Source organism: Macaca fascicularis, chromosome 10 (assembly GCF_037993035.2).
Source record: "Macaca fascicularis isolate 582-1 chromosome 10, T2T-MFA8v1.1".
In the NCBI taxonomy this organism is placed as follows: Eukaryota; Metazoa; Chordata; class Mammalia; order Primates; family Cercopithecidae; genus Macaca; species Macaca fascicularis.
Window position 1 is genome coordinate 28,318,916 of NC_088384.1, and position 20,143 is coordinate 28,339,058.

Below are 20,143 nucleotides of genomic sequence, written 5' to 3' on the forward strand. Positions count from 1 at the left end.
CAGAGCCTGTCAGAGATTTTATTTGGAGTAATGTCTTTGTGTTTTGAAAACAAGTTTAACTTTGATCCTAATTGGAAACTCTTCTATTGATTGTTTTACTTCTGGATATTTAAAAAAATTATGAAATATGCAAACAAAATTTACTATTGTACCCACTTTTTAAGTGTACAGCTCAGTGGCATTATGTATATTCACATTGTTGTGTTACCATCACCACCATCCATCTCCAAAACTCTTTTCATCTTGAAAAGTTGAAATGCTGTACCCATTAAACAGTAACTCTCCACTGCCCTCTCCCCCTCTGGCAACCACATTCTACTTTCTGTCTGTATGAATTTTCCTATTTTATTTTCCACCTTTAAGTGGAATCATATACTATTTGTTCTTTTGTATCTGGCTTATTTTACTTAGTGCAGTTTTTAAAGTTTATTTCATGTTGTAGCATGTGCTAGAGTTTCCTTCCTTGTTAAGGTGGAATAATATTCTGTTGTATGTATACACCATATGTTCATTCGTCTGTTGTTGGACACTTGGGTTGCTTCTACCTTTTGGCTGTTGTGAATAATGCTGCTATGAACATGAGTGTACAAGTGTCTGTTCAAGTCCCTGCTTTCATTTATTTTGTGTATGTAGCCAGATGTGGATTTCTGGGTCATGTAGTAATTCTGTATTGTATTTTTTGAGGAACTGCCATACCCTTTTCCATAATAGCTGTACCATTTTGCATTCTCACCAGGAATGTACAAAGACTCCAGTTTCTCCAGGTCCTCATCAATACTTGTTATTTTCTGACTTTATTTTGCTTTGATAACAGCCTAGATGGAGGGTTTTAATGCTATAGTTTCTACTTTTTTCATATTGTATAGTGGTCCCAGTGTCCATCTTGGCATAGCTTATGATAAAGCTTCAGTTTCTGGCCAGGCATGCTGGCTTACCATAATCTCGTGCCTGTAATCCCAGCACTTTTTGAGGCCGAGGTGGGTGGATCATCTGAGGTCAGGAGTTCGAGACCAGCCTGGCCAACATGGTGAAACCCCATCTCTACTAAAAATACAATAAATTAGCTGGGCGTGGTGATAGATACCTGTAGTCCCAGCTACTCAGGAGGCTGAGGCAGGAGAATTGCTTGAACCTGGGAGGTGAGCCAAGATCGCACCTCTGCACTCCAGCCTGGGTGACAGAGAGAGACTCCGTCTCAAACAAACAAAAACAAACACAAAAACTGCAGTTTCCAAACTTTTGATTAGCAGTATTCTTTTTTTTCTAAATGTGGAACCCAGGAGATAAAACAGCTATCAGTCTAGGAAAAGTTTGAATCTTCTTTATCTGTGAGAAAGTACTTCCTTCCTTTCATGAACCCTAGGAGAACTCAGAGCCTATTTGTGAAAGCCTGTATTAGAAGTCATTGCTGTAAACACTGATGACAGTAGCAGTCATTTTAAATTTATTTTATTATTATTTTTAATAGAAACAGGGTCTCATCTTATTGCCCAGACTAGTCTCAAACTCCTAGGCTCAAGCAGTCCTTCCACCTAAGCCTCCCAAAGTGCTGGGATTACATGAGCCACTGAGTCCCGCCACTAGCAGTTATTTTAATTGATAAAAGTGGAGTATGTGTTTAGTCTGTCTATTTAAGGCTTGTCCCACTGCCTGCTGGGCTGTCCCAGGCCCTTCTGCCAGCCTCTCAGCTAGGACTTTTAACGGCTCCTCCTCCTGCCCTCCCTGATGTATTTGGTAGTGTGCATATCCCTATCCCGGTTCCTCGGGCCAGCCTCCCAGGTGTCAGGTCCTGTCAGTCTACCTCCTAGTGGGATTCCCCTTCATCCCTACTGTCACAGGTCCATCTGGGATCCTGGCATCTTTTTAAAAATAAGAGCTTTATAATTTACACACCATGTAGTTCACCTAAAGTGTACGAATTCAATGGTTTTTAGTATATTAACAGAGTTGTGTAACCACCACCGCAATCAGTTTTAGAAATTTTTTGTCATCCCAGAAAGGAACCTCTTGGTGATTGCTCCCCAGTTGTCCTTCTCCCCAAGCCCACTAAACCAGCGGTCCCCATCCGTTTGGCACCAGGGACTGGTTTCTTGAAAGACAATTTTTCCATGGACCGGAGGCAGAGGGCAGGGATAATTTCTGGATGAAACTGTTTTACTTCACATCGTCAGGCATTAGTTAGAGTCTTGTAAGGAACGCACAACTGAGATCCCTCGCATGCACAGTTCACAATAGGGTTCGTGCTCTTAGGAGAATCCAATGCTGCTGTTAATCCAACAGGAGGCAGAGCTCAGGCAATAATGCTTGCTCACCTGCTGCTCATCTCCTGTTCTGTGGCCCAGTTCCTAACAGCCCATGGACCAGTACTGGTCTGTGTCCTGGGGGTTGGGGACCCCTGCACTAAACTACTTTCTATCTCTGTAGATTTGCATATTCTGGACATTTCAGATAATTGGAGTCAGAAAATATATGCTCTTTTGTGTGTGACTTCTTGCATTTAGAGTAATGTTTTCAAGGTTCTCGTGTGTTGTAGCATGTATCAGAACTTTATTCCTTTTTATGACTGAAGAATAAATACTTTCTTGTATGGACATACTTCGTTTTATTTATGCATTCATCAGTTGATGGACATTTAGGTTGTTTCCACCTTTTAGCTTTTAGAAATAACGCCTCTGTGAACACTCATGAACAAGTTTTTGGCATGGACGTGTTTTCATTTCTGTCGGGTGGATACACATAGGAGTGGAATTCCCTGGTCATATGCTAGCTCTGTTTAACATTTTGAGGAACTAGCAAACTGTTTTCCACAAGGGCTGCACCAGTTTACATTCCCAGCAACAATGCATGAGATTCTAAATCTCCACATCTTTGCCAATCCTGTGATCTTTTGCAGCCTCCAAACTAGTCTGCCCACCTCTAATTATTTTTCTATTATCTTTCTAAAACATAGGGAAAACATTTTGTTCTCCCTAAAACATCCATTGGTTCCCTGTTGCTTACAGATAAAGTTCATGGCCTCTGTGTTGTGGCTTGGCCCTCAACTACCTTTCCATCCTCCATTCACATCCCCGCTCTAAGGCCTTGTCTTCTAATTTTCCCATCACACCTCACTCTCCCTGCCTCTTTGCTTCACTATCTTCCACTGCAGTGTATTCTATTCTTCAAGGTTTAATGCAGTAACTTACTCCTTTGCCTTCCTTAATCCCTTTGAATGAATTGTTCTTTTCTGCCTTTAGATGTTGCCTGTGTTTCTTTTCGTATCATTTCAGCTTTTGAAAAAAATAATAGGCTTGTTACCTCTCCTAGCAGTGATCCCTGGGGGCAGGGATTGTTGTCACTCTTTTGTGTGCCTGACACCTGGTGCATTGCCAGGAAATGATGAATGCTATCGTGAGGGACTAAGGAGCTCCTTGTGTGTTAGACCACACTGCTGTCCCAAGGCAGCTCTTCACTGGCCTGTCTGCATAGAGCTCAGGACTGGTTCCTGGTGGACCTTGGCACTGTGACCTTCCTGGCTCTTCATAGGCCTTGTCTCAGTTTGTCCTATTTCCTTTCTAGGAGAGTTGTGGACTGGGGCAACCTTTTCCAGTAATGAGAAGTGATGCTGCGTGGCAGTGCTGAATCTCTCTGAATATGGTAAGGACTGATGCCTGCCTATTTTGCGGACATCAGTGTTCTTATGTTACTTTACTCCTGGGGGTGAGGAGCATTTTTGTGTTAGACTCTGAAGGCTCTTATTATGGAATAGCCTTCCTCCCAGGAGAGCTGTTGGCACCTTTGAGGGTATGAGATTGCTTGCCTAATGGTTGAAGCGGCTTGCAGGACTTTGTCACAGTTGCTGGAAACACATAAAGTTAACATGTTTTGTTGAAATCTGTTGTTCCATTACCTTCTGCTGTGTTGAGCTGTTGCTGGGGTGTCCCCAGTGTCTGTTGCTTTTGCAGTGGACGGTACCGAGGATATACTTTCTGCACAGATTGGCACGACCCCCCCCCCCCACCGGCCGCCGTTATTTATTTTTTTTCTTTAGAGGGTAATTTTTGTTCATTTCCTACATCTGAGAAGGCCATAGCTTTTCAAGGTAGAATAGATCATATGCTGGAGCAGAATTGTATTCATCTGTGGGTATTTGAAGAGATGAGTGACATCTCAAAGCAACTTATCTCTTCCACCAAACCCCTGTTTCTAGATTCGAATTGCAGCCTTAAATGCCAGCTCCACCATTGAGGATGATCATGAAGGAAGCTTTAAAAGTCACAAAACCCAGACAAAGGAGGCTCAGGTATGTAATGCAAGGTCTTCTCTGTAGGTGGACCTTCTCATTTCTATAGATGCTACCTCATTTTAAATGCATTTAGACATCTCCTCAGTGGAGTTTTAGGGGGAAATACCATTTTGAAAGATGGTTAGCTCTCCATCTCCTGTTAAACCTGTTTTACTTAGGAGACAATCATACTTAGGAGAAATTATATTTATTCTGTCAGTGTATGTGAAGGCCAGTTCAGCCCCCAGGCCCACTTCCATGCACCCCATTCCTTGTGCAGCCCTCAGGAGTTGGGATACCCAGGGAATGGTAGAATATTAATGGTAGATGGTGCTTCGAGGTTCCCTAGTGTATTGCCCTCATTTTATAGTGTGACGAGAGTCTTGAGGGAAGCAACCTAGACTGGGATCACCCTCCAGGTTAGTGAGGGAGCCAGGTCCAACCTCAACTCCCTAGATTGTTGGTCACTCCTCTTTCCCATGAGGCCTGGCATCTCTTCCATGTCAGCCTTCCTTCTTTCCATCCATTCATCTCTATACCCTTGTCCTATCCTAGTGTAACAGGGATTTGCTCCTGCCTTTGTTTTCCCTGAAATAAACGGATGCCTCCTTCCTCACCCTCCTGCATTTTATGGTAGAAATCAGGACAGTTCCAGAGCTGTCTCAGAAGTCTACTAGTCACCTGTCCCTAGTCTGTAAGGCATGTCAGTGAGGTTCAACCTACCCAGTGCCCCCTCCCTCCCACAGGAGGTTGTCATCTTCCCCAGGCAATGATCAGGCTATGGCAGAATGGTGAGTAGAAAAACATGGAAACCATGCTGGGCGCGGTGGCTCATGCCTGTAATCCCAGCACTTTGGAAGGCTAAGGTGAGCGGATCACTTGAGGTCAGGAGTTCGAGACCAGCCTGGCCAACATGGTGAAACCCCGTCTCTACTCAAAGTACAAAAATTAGCTGGGTGTGGTGGTGCATGCCTATAGTCCCAGCTACTAGGGAGGCTAAGGCAGGACAGTAGCTTGAACCTCGGAGGTGGAGGTTGCAGTGAGCGGAGATCATGCCACTGCACTCCAGCCTGGGCAACAGAGCGAGACTCAGTCTCAAAAAAAAAAAAAAAAAAAAACAAACGGAAATCAGTTTTTGTTTATTTTAAGAGGCAGGGTCTCACTCTGTTACCCAGGCTGGAGTGTAGTGGCATGGTCACAGATGATTGTAACCTCTAACTCCTGGGCTCAAGCAGTCTTCCTGTCTCAGCCTCCTGAGTAGCTTAGGACTGCAGACACCAGGCCACCATGCTCAGCTGATTTTTAAATTTTTTGTAGAGACAGGGGTCTCTCTATGTGGCCCAGGTTGGCGTGAACTCCTCGGTTCACACCTTGGTTTCCTAAAGTGCTGGGATTACAGATGTGAGCTGCTGTGCCTTGCCTGCAATGGAAACCATTCACACTGAACTTTTTACTCACAACCCTTCTGACATCATATGTTTGGGGTATTTTTCCCCCATACCAACCAATTCTCCAACTCTCCATACACCAACTGGGTGTCCTACAATTCAGTTATGACACTAGCTATCCAGAGTTAGTGTCAGACTCTGCAGCACTAACAGCTCATCCCACAAAACTGCCCTCACTTCAGATGCCAATTGCAAGCATTGAGTGCGAGGATACCTACACTTCTGTCCAGCTGGGCTATAAAATCAGAGATTCTTACCTCCTACCCCTTTTAGGTTTGATACTTTACTAGAACGACTCACAGGACTTAGGAAAACACTTTATCTACATTTACCAGTTTATTATGAAAGATACAACTCAGGAACAGCCAAGTGGAGGAGATGTTTATGGCAAGGTATGGGGTGGATTCAGAGAGCTTCCGTGCCCTCTCCAGGTGTGGCACCCTCCCAGCACCTTGATGTTGTTCACCAACTCAGCAGCTTTCTGAACCCTGTCCTTTAGGGTTTTTAAATAGAGATTCCATCACATAGGCATGATTGATTAACTCATTGGTGATCAGCTCAATCTCCAGCCTCTCTTCCCTTCCTGGAAGTTGGGAGGTGGGGGAGCTGAAAGTTCCAGCTATCTAATCACATGGTTGGTTCCTCTGACTGTAGCCCTGCCTTACACACATTTTTGGCTTAAAAAAGACAGATCTTTATGCTGTATGAAAACATCTCTTGTCTTGATTTGCAGGAAGCAGAGGCTTTTGCATTGTACCACAAGGCCCTTGATCTGCAGAAACATGACCGGTTTGAGGAGTCTGCCAAAGCTTACCATGAGCTCTTGGAGGCACGCCTGCTGCGGGAGGTGAGGCACCAGCAGGCCAGGCAGTGTGCCGTGGTGGTTAGTGCATGGGCTGTGGGGCTGGGTGCTCTGGGCCTTACCTCTGCTCTCCTGTTTCTTGGCTGGGGAACCTCGAAAACATTATTTCACCTCTCTGCCCGTATTTCCCCACCTCCAGGGTATCTGCCTCATTGAGTTTTTATGAGGGTTGAGTAAATCCAGTGAAGCATGTAGAATGATTCCTGGTGTAAGTGCTTGTTAAAGGCCAGCTATCGTTATTACTTAATCTTCACAGCCACTCTGCCCAGTAGCTGGGTTTTACAAATGTGGAAACTGAGGCTTAGTGAGGTCTTGATGGCTCAAAGCCATCCAAGTAAGTGAAGCATTCAAACCAGAATTGGAGTCCGTGGTTTGCCGATACCTAATGATCCTGTTGGCAGCACATTTTAGCAAATGCCGTTTGAGTGAAAGACCATGAGCTTGGCAAGTCTGTGTAGACATGCCATGGAGTTTTGAATATAATCAGAAGGATTGGGGACACTGGTTACAGCAGAGAGGGGCAGTCAGAGCAAGACCTGGTATAGCATGGGGACTATGGTAGTGGTGAGTGAGTTAATCCTTGAGTTGACTGTAGATGTTGACTGGAGGTTTGGGAATTGGTCCCAACCTGAAATTAATTTAGGAAGGTGTATATTTCATTAGGAGGAAAGGCGTTTGTTTTCAAGTACTCAAACATGCAGATGATGTGCATTAAGGAAGCAGATAAGCTCCATGGGTGTTTACTGGACTGCACAGTCCTTCAGTTGAGCAGAGTCTCCTACAGTGCTAGGCATGCAGACACTTGCAGACATGACTCAAGCACACAAAAAACCTTGATGGTTTTTGCTGCCGATGACATAGAATACTGAGTTCTAACTGTCAGGAGAAAGCATCTATTCCTTCTCTCACTCAAGGTATTTCTTTGTATTTCTGATTATATAGCTTGTCAAGATTCTTTAGTTACTGGTTACAGTGCCTTGGAATTAGGGGTATGGAACTTGTGACCTCCTCCTCTCCTGTTAGTAGGAAGTGGGTGAGGACCCAGAGAGGGAAAATTAGTTTATTCTATATTTACTGAGCTTTGGTTATGGACCAGTTGGAGGGCATGTTGGTCTTCCCTCTCAGGCCATGGTGGAATGCCGGGTGGGCCCAGCATCCAGCAGTTGCTAGGCAGGAGCCTTTTACCTAAGGGCATGGTCATGTGTCAGCCTTTTAGTTGTAGGTGTGTGCATCTTTCTGTGCGCATTATATCACTTTCAGCCTTATATCACTTTCAGCCTCACAAGGTTGTTTTAGCACCCTCCTTGCTTATAATAGTAAAAACATGCTCATTGTAAGCAACTGAAAAATACGGAAAATATATAGAACAGTTTCTTTTTACACTCATATTGCATCGGCATACTTAATGTTAATTACATAATTACAGTTTTGCAGAAGATTGGCATAAATAGGTCCTGGACCACAGCTGACTCCTAAGAAGCATTCAGCCTGACTGGTGGGTGTCCTGGAGGGACTTGCTGGGGCAAGCCTTTCAGGGTGAATGGAGAGTGGTGTTGAATGTAGGTAGTCTGTTAGGTGGAGATTAGTTAAGAGCATCCACTGTTATGTGCATGTGCATGTGTATTGCTGACTGTTTAGTCTGAAGTAGACTCACTCAGTCTCTGTAAATTTGTTCCCACTATTGTTTGAAGAGTTCTGTACCTGGAGGGACAGAGGTACCTGGGATCCAGCCCTGGTCAGCTGGTTCTTGGAGGCCTTTTTGTATGATAAGTCAGATGATGGTAGAAGATAACTGAATGGGGCTTCATTTGAGCTTCTCAGTCTTAAAGAAGTTCCTTAAGACCTCTGAGGTAGGTAGATTCTTGGATTAGTCAAGGGATGCTTCCTGAGGGTGGCATGTCTTCGGGTCTTACCTGTTCAGAACATGAAGAGCAATGTGTGGAAGCCACCTGTCCCAGGAAAGAGCTTCTTGGTGCCCCTGAGTTTTTTCTGTTAGAAAATGTTTTAGTCTTTGTCCTGTGGTTGGAGCAATAGTTTTCTAATCAGCAGTTTCTTAGAATATAAGGTCATTAAAGCTGTAATGAAATATTTTTTCATATTAAACATATTTGCAATTCTTACAGTCTTTCAGCTCACTTTAACTCTTGATATTTAGGGTAGGAATTATTTTTCTTAATTACAGAGGTTAGACACTAATGTTTTAGTTAAATTAACAATTGTCTATGCTCATGTGATGTGTTATAGGGTTGGGAGCTCAGCCTGTTGATTCCTAATCCTGGAATGCCTGGGGTGAAGCTCTAGGCCTTTGCCCCCAGAAAGCCTGCTCATACCTTGTCTTTTATCTTATACCTGGAGCTGCTGGCTGGGTCTACCTATGCTGTAAATGTTATTCTCTAGGCTTGAACCCTCAGGCATGGCAGTAGTGGTGAGGCAGCTTCTCTCTATCTCTATGGATGCCCAGACTGTCTGCAAACTATTAATACCTCAAGGTGGTCTGTTCTTCCCTGAGTGCTTGGAGTAGGAGTGGTCTTATAAGAACACATGGTGCAGTGCCTTCGTTTTCCAGCGGTGGACAACACTAGACTGGCTCAAGGGCCTGCAGCAGAGGCCAGCCTGGAAGGCAAGTATCCTGCTGGCTGCTTGCTAAGGCTACAAGGCCTAGTTATCACTTCTGTTTCTGTTTTGTTCACAGGCAGTTTCATCCGGTGATGAGAAAGAGGGGTTGAAACACCCTGGGCTGATACTGAAATATTCCACATATAAGAACTTGGCCCAGCTGGCAGCCCAGCGGGAGGATCTGGAGACAGCCATGGAGTTCTACTTAGAGGTGTGGTTTTGGCAGTGCTTAGCTCCCTTGGTGTTTTGAAAGCTCTTGGTGGAGAGGATGAGGTTGGGGTCTTGTGGGCCAAAAAGAAGAGTTTGTAGTGGTGGATCACCAAGCTATAGTACCCAAGGCTCTAGGGTAGGTCCATAGGTGATAACAATTAGTACTGACCAGGCCTGGAGAGCAGGGGCTGGGGCAGAGCACGTGCTTGGATGCAGAGGACTGCGTGTGAATTCTTCCTTTGCTGCTCAGTGCATGTGTGGCTGTGAGTGAGTGATTCAGTCTCTTGGTGTCTGTAGGTCTACACCAATATAGTGGGAATAATAAAAAAGAGCGTAGTTGTGAAAGTTAAGTGAGTTGGTATGCATAATAGTATGAAAACCAAAGTCTGAAACTGAGCATTCAATATGTTAATACTTTCAGCTATAATAGTATTGCTGTTATTTCATGTTACTATCAGTCTGTCTGTGGGCACCTCTAAAGCACCAGACACTACACTATTTGCTTCCTATGTGTACACTAATCCTCATGCTATCTTGCAAGGAAGGAGTCTTTATCCTCACTTTAGTGATGAGGAAATGGAGGCTCAGGATCATTCTGCTAATCAGTGTTGCAGCAGGGATGTGAACCGAGGTTTGTCTTCAAAGTACATGAATTTTCTTGAATCCCATAAGACTCTCATTTTTTCAAGTTTTTTTGAAGACAGGGTCTCAGTCTGTTGTCCATGCTGGAGTGCAGTGGCACAATCAGGGCTCACTGCAGCCTCGACCTCCTAGGCTCAAGCGATCCTCCGACCTCATGCCCCCAAGTAGCTGGGACTATAGACATGCACCACCACACCCAGCTAATTTTTTGTATTTTTAATAGAAATGGAGTTTCGCCATGTTACCCAGGCTGCTCTCGAACTGTTGGACTCAAGCATTCTGCCCACCTCAGCCTCCCAAAGTGGGATTACAGGTGTGAGCCACCATGCCTGGCCCATATTTTCTTTTCTTCTCCTTTTACTTCTTTTACCTATTAAATATGTAAGGAATATAGATATTCAGATTGACAAAATATATCAAGAAAATGGGGAGACTGAGGCAGGAGATCACTTGAGGCTAGGAGTTTGAGACAAGCCTGGGCAACATACTAAGGCCATGTCTGTACAAAAAAAATTGCAAATTAGCTGGGTGTGGTGATGTGCCACTGTAGCCTCAGCTACTCAGGAAGCTGAGGCGAGAGGATTGCTTGAGCCCAGAAGTTTGAGGATGCAGTGAGTTATAATCACACTACTGCACTCTTGCCTGGGAAGTAGAGTGAGACTCAGTCTCAAAAAAGAAATTTTTTTTAAAAAAGTTCTAAGTTAAATAACTTGGTCCCTGTAACTTTTTATGTGTCATTATTGCTCTAGATCTTGGAAACGTGTGACTCCAGGAAAGATGAGCTGGCATTGCTTGTCAGTTATAAGATAGTCATGGCACTTTTGCCATTTCCCTGGGTAGTTCGAGTGGCTGTGCCAGTGCTGTGCTCCTCCCATCCTCGGGGTGCCTGCTCAAGGAGAGATCTGACTCTCTCTCTCTGTGTGTGTGTGTGTGTGTGTGTGTGTGTGTGTTTGTGTTTGCCCTCTGCTTGTGTTGCTTCCAGGCAGTGATGCTGGACTCCACAGACGTCAACCTGTGGTATAAGATTGGACATGTGGCCCTGAGGCTCATCCGGATACCCCTGGCTCGCCATGCTTTTGAGGAAGGGCTGCAGTGCAATCCTGACCACTGGCCTTGCTTGGATAACCTAATCACTGTCCTGTACACCCTCAGTGATTACACAAGTGAGTCATGCTTTAATGCTTTCTTCCATGTGCCAGTGGTTTTTGGAACAGCAGAGGAAAGGTAATTTGGATAAACTGAAAGCCAAAGTTAACACTGAAGGGCTTTGCCAGACTGTCAGGGAGAATGGAAATGTTCTTAGATTTCTGCTTTATTCTGCATCTCTTTCTTGATTTGTTAAATGCCTTGTAGTAATAAAGTAGCATGTTTTCTGAATGATTTTACTTTTAGCTGTCTAATTTTATTTTTTATTTTTTTTGCTTTGCAAGGTTTTGTTTGTTTGACGGAAGAAATGGCTATCTTATTTCCTCCCTGCACTGTCCCATTTTGTGTGTCTTAGTCTGTTTGGGCTGCCATTAAAAAAATACCATAGATTGGGTGGCTTAAAGAAATTGGCTGGGTAGGCCGGGCGCAGTGGCTCACGCCTGTAATCCCAGCACTTTGGGAGGCCGAGACGGGTGGATCACGAGGTCAGGAGATCGAGACCATCCTGGCTAACACGGTGAAACCCCGTCTCTACTAAAAAATACAAAAAACTAGCCGGGCGAGGTGGCGGGCGCCTATAGTCCCAGCTACTCGGGAGGCTGAGGCAGGAGAATGGCGTGAACCTGGGAGGCGGAGCTTGCAGTGAGCCGAGATCCGGCCACTGCACTCCAGCCTGGGTGACAGAGCGAGACTCCGTCTCAAAAAAAAAAAAAAAAAAAAAGAAATTGGCTGGGTATGTTGCCTCACGCCTGTAATCCCAGCACTTTAGGAGGCCAAGGCAGGCAGATCACTTGAGCCCAGGAGTTTGAGACCAGCCTGGGGAACATGGTGAAACCCCATCTCTTCAAAAAATACAGAAATTAACCGGGCTTGATGGTACATGACTGTCATCCCCGCTACTCGGGAGGCTGAGGTGGGAGGATTGCTTCAGTCTGGGAGGTCGAGGCTGCAGTGAGTCGAGGTTGTGCAACCACACTCCTGTCTGGGTGACACAGTGAAACCCTGTCTCAAAAACAAAACGAAACAAAAATAAATATTATCTAAATCAAATGTGGGTAAGACTTGAGGTACAATTCATCCTGAGACAAAATTCCTCTACAGTTGTAAACTTGTGAATACAGATAAATTATGTGCTTCCAAAATACAATGGTGGAACAGATACAGGATAAACATTTCCATTCCAACAGGGAAAAATAGGGAAGCAGGAAAGGGTGATGGGTCCCAAAACTTAGCAAACTTAGCAAGGCAAATTTGAGGTCCTAAGGCTCAGGAATAATTCTCTTTGCTCCGCCCTTGATGCCCACTGAGGTGGCAACATCACCCTCATAGCACGTAGGTAGAGGGACAAGCCCCACCCTTTTGGCTTGGCAAGATGCTAGGTTGAGACGTCCTGGCCTATGCAAACTGGCGAAGTGGCCCCACCCTTTAAGGAACTAGCCCTAGCCTCTTGGTTTGTGGTGGGAGTGGCAGCTCAGATGATCTTTGAATCACCTTTGAGGTTCTTCTTCCTTTTCCTTGAAGGATAACATATATTCTTGATGTTCTTTCATTCTTTCTCATTTTTTTGTTCCCATTAGTCCCCACTAGCAGTGTTTCTGCCGGTATAATCCCACCTTTCTGGCTTCTGCTGAGGTACCTGATTAAATCTGTGGTTCATACCCCCACTGATCTTATAAGGAAATTGTTGGTCAGCCACACGCATAGTGTTCTCAGAACAAACTTTCTCAATTTTTGCAGTATGGATAGACAGAATTTTCTAAATCTTTAAGTTCTGGTTCCTTTTTGCTTAACAATGCCTTCTTATTTTCTCTATCTTAGCATTTTGGTATAAGCAGCCAGGAGGAACTGGGCTATGCCTTTAATGCTTTGCTTAGAAGTCTCAGCAAAATAGCCAAAATTTCATTGCTTACAAGTTCTACCTTCCACAAAACACTAGAACATAGACATAATTCAGCCAAGTGCTTTGCTACTTTATAACAAGGATCATCTTTTCTTCATTGTCCAATAGCATGTTCTTTATTTCCATTTGAGATCTCAGCAGAATTGCCCTTGATGTTTATATTTCTATGAACGTTCTGTACATGATTATTTATTCTCTAGGAAGATGGAAGCTGTCTCTGTACTTCTTCTCTTCTCTTCTTTCTGAGCCCTCGTCAGAATCGCCTTTTTTTTTTTGAGACGGAGTCTCACTTTGTCGCCCAGGCTGGAGTTCGGTGGCATGATCTCAGCTCGTTGCAAGCTCCACCTCCCAGGTTCATGCCATTCTCCCACCTCAGCCTCCGGAGTAGCTGGCACTACAGGCACCCACCGCCAAGCCTGGCTAATTTTTTGTTTTTGTATTTTTAGTAGAGATGGGGTTTCACTGTATTAGCCAGGATGTTCTCAGTCTCCTGACCTCATGATCTACCCGCCTTGGCCTCCCAAAGTGCTGGGAGGCTGTGAGCCACTGCGCCTGGCCCAGAATCACCTTTAACAATCCTTACATACCAATATTCACTTTTTCCAGTGTACTCCTCAAAACTCTTTAAGCCTATCCCCAGTTCTAAAGCTCTTTCCAACACCAGACGTGGTAGCTCATGTGTGTAGTCCCAACACTCTAGGGGGCTGAGATGGGAGGATTGCTTGAGCCTAGAAGTTTAAGAACAGCCTGGGCAAGATAGTGAAACCCCATTTAAAAATATGTTTTTTTTAATTAGCTGGGCGGGGTGGTGCACACCTGTAGTCCCAGCTACTTGGAAAGATCACCTGAACCCAGGAGTTAGAGGTTACAATGAGCCATGATTGTGCCACTGCACTCCAGCCTGGGCTACAGAGCAAAACCCTGTCTCTAAAGAAAATTTAAAAAATAATTGTTTCCACATTTTTAGATATTTGTTACGACAGCAGCCCACTTGTTGGTACCACTTTCTGTCTTAGTTCATGCTGCTATAACAAAATATGATAGATTGGGTAGCTTAAACGAGAATTTATTTCTCTCAGCTCTGGAGGCTGGAGAGTCTTTTTTTTCTCTTCCTTTTAAAAAGACAAATAGGAATAGGATAGAATGTGTTGAGATAGATGAGGCCTTGCTCAACCTTCTCACCTCCAGTTCTTGTTCTCCATAACCACTTTTTAAATCTTTTTAATTGAGGCAAAACATACATACAATAAGGTGCATAAATCTGAGACCTGTCAGTTTGTATACGTGAAAACATGTCAAGATACAGCTCATGTGCAGCGCCCCAGGAGGCAGGTTACTTTGGGTCCCTTCCACTTTTTACAACCTTCTAAGGCAACCTTGATTTCTCCTTTTTGTCACCAAAGATGAACTTTGCCTGTTGTTGAACTTTCTCTAGGTAGAGTCAGTTCCTTTTAAGGAAAATGTGTGCTTTCCTTAGCCTGGCCCCTTCTGCTTGTCATCCTGCCTGTGAGCGCACCCATGTGGGGCACAGCAGTCACTACGTCTTCTTATTTTTGTGTAGTCTATTATGTGCGTTTGTACAATGTAGCCATTCTGTACGTGGACATTTGGGTTATTTCCAGATTTGGGTTCTTAGTCATAACCTGCTATGAACATTCTTGTATATGTCTTTCAGTGAACATATGCACTCATTCTGTAGGTTGCCCCTCATTTCACTCCCACCAGCAGAATATGATAGTTCTACAAGGCCATGTTTTGACTCTAGCAGTTTCTTCTTCTGGAGGCTTTTAGTCTCTTCTTGGATGCTCCTCCTACAGTTTGGGACCATCTTTGGGGTTCAGCCTTCCTTCCCTACCAACTTCTTTAGTTCTTTGTACCCCTCTCTCATTGTAGGAGAAGTTATGCTTGGTAAACTCAAGTCTTTGTGGGAAGATTTGGGTTGGAGCATTGTATTAGGGTTCTCCAGAGAAAAAGAACTAGTAGGATGTATGTAAGTATATAGAAAGAAATTTATTATAAGGAATTGGCTCATGTGGTATTGGTAGCTGACAAGTTCCAAGATTTAGAGGGTGAGTCAGCAAGCTGCAGACCCAGGAGTGATGGTGTATAGTTCCAGTCCAAGTCCAAAGGCCTGAGAACCAGGAGAATTGATGGTACACTTTCAGTCTATAGGCTGGCAGGCCCAGGAAGAGCTGATGTTTTGGTTTTAGTGAGAAGGTAGGGGAAAAAAACCCAATGTCCCAGTTCAAAGGCAGTCAGGCAGAAAAATTCTCTTACTCGGGGGAAGATCAGCCTTTTTGTTCTGTTTAGGCCTTCAACTGATTGGATGAAGCCCTCCCATATTAGGGAGGGCAATCTGCTTTACCCAGTCTACTGATTTAAATGTTAATTTCATGCAAAGACACCCTCACAGACACACCAAAAATAATATTTGGCCAAAGTCTGGATATGCTGTAGCCCAGTCAAATAGACACATACAATTAATCATAACAGGGACTGAACTGATACATATACCTGTGAGAGCCCTGATAGATTTGACAGTCATTTAAACAAAAAAATTAAAGCAGCATGTTAAATTGACTCTCAGGGCATTTTATACATTTGATATGAGTAGGGAGGAATGCTGCTGGGTTAAGGCCTGCTGATTGCCTCTTGTTCTAAGATTTCCCAGGCCTCCCCTCTGCAGGACTGTAGGGTGGCTAGTGAGTTTAACTTGCTACAGCTAATGTGCCTACTGAGAACCAGCATCATCCAAGTGCTCAGTGCCTTCTGGGTTTTCTCTCTGGAAGTCATTGATGGCCACCCTTCAAGTTTCATGTGGTCTCAGAGAAACCATGTCCCTTATTTGGCTGATGCAGGCACCTTTGGACCATCTGTTGAGCAGCTTGGACTGTGCTGGGATTGTACAGACCTCTCCTTGCTCACAGGCTGCATAGCCTTTGTGCACCTTGGGGCGTGAGGCCCTGCTGAGCATTGTGGCCAGTCTCTGCTCTCTCCTGCCAAGCACACTAGGAGCGCATCACTTCCTCCTCTCCCAAGGCTTCCATGTGCAGATTTCTACTTGTGCTCTGGTTTTCCTCCCTGTGTTGCTTCTCACTCTTAGGTGCTTCATTTTCTAGTTATTCTTGGTAGGAGTGACTTGCAGTCCACCCGCACCAAACTGAGAAGTTGGGCAGGGCATGATAGTGGTCCCAGTGTCTGGGCAGAGCTGGCACCCTGCTGCAGTATGCTGTTTCTCTGTGTGTTCACTGGTGAGACCTGGACTGTTCCCAATTACAAGTACTGAAAGCTTTCATAATTTATATCATAGTTCTGCTTTGTGAATCCATGCCATCCCATTTTTTTCTGTGTGTTTACCTGTTAGTGTCTCCATTCCTGGAGGAGCTGGAGTTGGCACAGGCTTTCCAGATTAATACCTTGAGGAGGCTCATTATTACGTTGACATGAATGATGTACATGTCTTAAATTGCGGCCGGGCGCGGTGGCTCAAGCCTGTAATCCCAACACTTTGGGAGGCCGAGACGGGCGGATCACGAGGTCAGGAGATCGAGACCATCCTGGCTAACACGGTGAAACCTCGTCTGTACTAAAAAATACAAAAAACTAGCCGGGCGAGGTGGCGGGCGCCTGTAGTCCCAGCTACACAGGAGGCTGAGGCAGGAGACCCGGGAGACGGAGCTTGCAGTCAGTGGAGATCGCGCCACTGCACTCCAGCCTGGGCGACAGAGCGAGACTCCGTCTCAAAAAAAAAAAAAAAAAAAAAAATGTAGGTAGCAGCTTTAATAGTGGGTTTTTTTTTTTTTTTTAAAGGAAAATTGGAAAATACAGGTAAGCAAAATTCAATCAGTTTTATGTGTATAGTGGAATCACACTATGTGACCTCTTTTGTCTCCTGCTTCTTCCCAGTACTGTATCTTGGCCTTCTTTCTGGTCAGTAAGCACACTCCTCGACCATCTGTGTAGTGGCTGCTTGGCAACCCATTGTGTGAATTGGACATAATTTATTTAACCAGGTGCCATGGTGGGACAGAGTGGTTTCGAGATTTTTTTTTTTCCTTGAGACAGGGTCTTACTCTGTTGCCCAGGCTAGAGTACGATGGTACTATCACAACTCACTGTAGCTTCGACCTCCTGGGCTCCAGCGATTCTCACTGAAGTGATTCTCAAGCATCAGCCTCCTGAGTAGCTGAGACTACAGGTGTACACCAACAACCCTGACTAATTTTTGTATTTTTTGTAGAGATGGGGTTTCATCATGGTGCCCAGGCTAGTTTCCAACTCCTGGGCTCAAGCGACCTGCCCAACTCGGCCTCTAGAGTGCTGGGATTGTAGGCGTGAGCCCTGTGCCTGGCTATTTCCAGATTTTTTGAAGGCTGTTTTCCAATTAGCCAATACATAATCACTGTGAGCCCTGTTGGATTTTTGCAGTAGTTCCTAGAGGTGGGATTCCTGGGTCGAGGATCTGTGTGTAATTGCCTGTGGTCCTCCAAAAAGATCCTATGGTCTGTCCTCTGCCAGAGTCTTTGGTTCTACTCACCTTGCAGTGCCCAGTCTATTTTGGGTCTTATTACTAACCTGACTGAATTAGTTCAAGTGGTATCTCATTATTGTTTACTAGGCATTTCTTTGATTCTAGGAGTGGGAATATTTTCCTGATGTTAACTGGCAAGGCCAGAGCTTCTGAGTACGGTCCCCGAAGTCATAAACTGTTTCTTTCCCCGCCAGCATGTCTGTACTTCATCTGCAAAGCTTTGGAGAAGGATTGCCGGTACAGCAAAGGACTGGTCCTCAAGGAGAAGATTTTTGAGGAGCAGCCTTGTCTCCGGAAGGACTCTCTCAGAATGTTCCTCAAATGGTAAGTCCTTCTTCTTCCCATGCCATGTGTGCACGCTCTCCTGTGTGGCTGGTGAAGGTCAGGAGCACGTCACGTTTTCCCCTCAGGTCCATGGATGGAGCCCCTGTGCTCTGGGGCTTCATGCCCTGCTGCAGCCCCTCATCTAGTGAACTGACTTTGGGCTGCCTTGTTTATCACCCACCTGTACCTAATCTTGGCAAGGCCTCCTCAGGCTGCCTGCTGCCCACCTCTCCTGCTGCCCTGCCAGCTTTCAGTGTTCGCTAGCTCTCCTCTGGATGCTTGGGGCAGCCTGCTGCCCAGGTTGCCTCCTGCCTTTCCCCTCCCAGGATTTTATTCCTAGTGCTGCCCAAGATCAGTGTCCCAAACATGCTTCTGATCATGTACCACCCCTGCCTTGACTCTAGGACACAGCCCGTGCTCAGGTGCTTTACCAAAGAGGTTCTTTGCAGCCTGACCCCATAGTTCTCCCACCTCACCTCCTGCTTTTTCCCTCCCAGACTCCTTTTGTTAAGGCTGCGCCAACTCCCTTGCAGTTTCCAGGCGTGGTTCCATTGTGTGGCATCCTATCTTCTCACCCTGGCTCCCACTGCGCTCTAAACTGTCATGCCATCTTCCCACCTCTCCACCTGTCCTGCCATTGCCCCTCCTTTGCCAGGTGTCCTCCCTCAGGCACACTTCTGAGGTGACCCAACAATACCTGCTCCTCTTGCCCAGACTGTCCTAATGCCTGCCAGCAGGGCTACACCTCAGAGCTGCTCGCTTTTGAACTTATCTGTTTCTCAGGTCACCTCTCTGTTGCTTTCTGAGCTCTAGCTGCCCTTCCCCCGAGCCCTCCAGCCCAGCCAACTCCTCCTGCCCTCTGGTCTTCCTTGGCCCTGCAACACACCTGTGGGGGTTGATTAGTAGTGATTTATCTTGGCGTCTATCCCCTGTGAGCCTGTCCTTCTCCTGAGGGAACTGCCTGTTGGCAGAGATAGGAACTGAGAGAACATCTGTCATGAGGGAGCTAACCTTCGTGAGGGAGACAGATGAGAAGCACATGAAACAGATAAATTCCTGAGTAGTTCTGCAATGTAACCCTGCTGGGAAGCACCAGGACAGTGGGCAGGAGGGCAGGTGATGCTGGGTTGCCTCAGACGTGTGTCTGTGGGAGGACACCTAGGGCCTCCCAGCCCCTGCCCTTTATGTATTTTTGGGTCATGATACACTTTGGTGAGCTTCACTTGTCTGATGACTTTTTGTTGGCATGGGCAGTATAGGATAGTTAAATTCTTTAAAGATTTTCTAATAATAATTGAGAGAAAGATTTTATTTTTCTGTGGCTTTTCAGATATTATTATGATACTGATAATACATATGAAAACCCTTTCTCTGCCCAGTTTTGAATTGTCAAAGGAACAAAGAATATTAGTCATTTCTAGTGTATGTGGGTATTAAGAAGGCTATTTACTGCCCTCCCCAGGCCAGACTTAAGTGGTTATTTTATTCATAGGAAGAAACAATACACATTAAAAGGTATTAACCTAAATGCATTTTTGTGTGTAAAATTTCAGCCTCGGTTCTAGTTTGTAACATCGTAATTTCTCCCTGTCTCGCATGCTTTTAGTGACATGTCGATTCATGATGTTTCGGTGAGTGCAGCTGAGACGAAGGCGATTGTAGATGAGGCCTTGGGGCTGCGAAAAAAGAGGCAAGCACTGATTGTGCGGGAGAAGGAGCCGGACCTGAAACTTGTACAACCCATTCCTTTCTTGACGTAGGTTGTCTAGCGTCTCTGGGAGTGCTGGGTCGGCCAGTAGGCCCTGGTGTGGGATACTGCCCTGCACAGGAGGGAGAGACCTTGAGGCTTGATCCTGGGTTGGTGGTATGGATGGAGGCTGGGTGCATAGTGGCCAAATGGTTGGAGGTGCATGCTTGCTTCATTACTAAGAAGCAGGTCAGCTCTCTCTCAAGTACATCCAGTCTCAGTCCCTTTTTGCTGTTGCTGTTCTTGACCCCAGCCACCTGCCACATTCCTGTAAGGCCTTTCTCAGCCTGTCCCATCTAGGAGGGGAATGGAAACTAACATTTGCCAAGCACTTGCCAGGAGGGAACTGATGCTCAGAGCAGTTAAATGGGGAGCCCAGAGACAATCCCAGGTCTGGGCTTCCCTGCTCTCAAGTCCATGTTTTCCCTGTAGGGCCATGTGGGGAGCCCTGCG

At 45.4% G+C, this 20,143-nt stretch overlaps 1 protein-coding gene across 31 annotated transcripts in view; it reads left to right on the plus strand.

The window, feature by feature from the left end:
* Positions 1 to 20,143, plus strand: part of CABIN1 (calcineurin binding protein 1) — a 163,912-nt gene that overhangs the window by 13,612 nt on the left and 130,157 nt on the right. For 25 of the 31 annotated variants that reach the window (XR_012418944.1, XM_005595386.4, XM_074004199.1 and 22 more), the window contains exons 2-8: positions 3,559 to 3,636; positions 4,190 to 4,282; positions 6,446 to 6,559; positions 9,267 to 9,401; positions 11,025 to 11,205; positions 17,814 to 17,943; positions 19,550 to 19,699. Coding sequence is in view for 29 of the 31 variants with exons in the window: in XM_005595386.4 (XP_005595443.3) it covers positions 3,634 to 3,636; positions 4,190 to 4,282; positions 6,446 to 6,559; positions 9,267 to 9,401; positions 11,025 to 11,205; positions 17,814 to 17,943; positions 19,550 to 19,699 (806 nt within the window). In the remaining 2 variants the exon portion in view is untranslated. Of the gene's footprint in view, positions 1 to 3,558; positions 3,637 to 4,189; positions 4,283 to 6,445; positions 6,560 to 9,266; positions 9,402 to 11,024; positions 11,206 to 17,813; positions 17,944 to 19,549; positions 19,700 to 20,143 lie in introns of those variants that run through there. The other 6 variants (XM_045364321.2, XM_065522376.2, XM_045364322.3 and 3 more) reach the window with 3 other exon arrangements.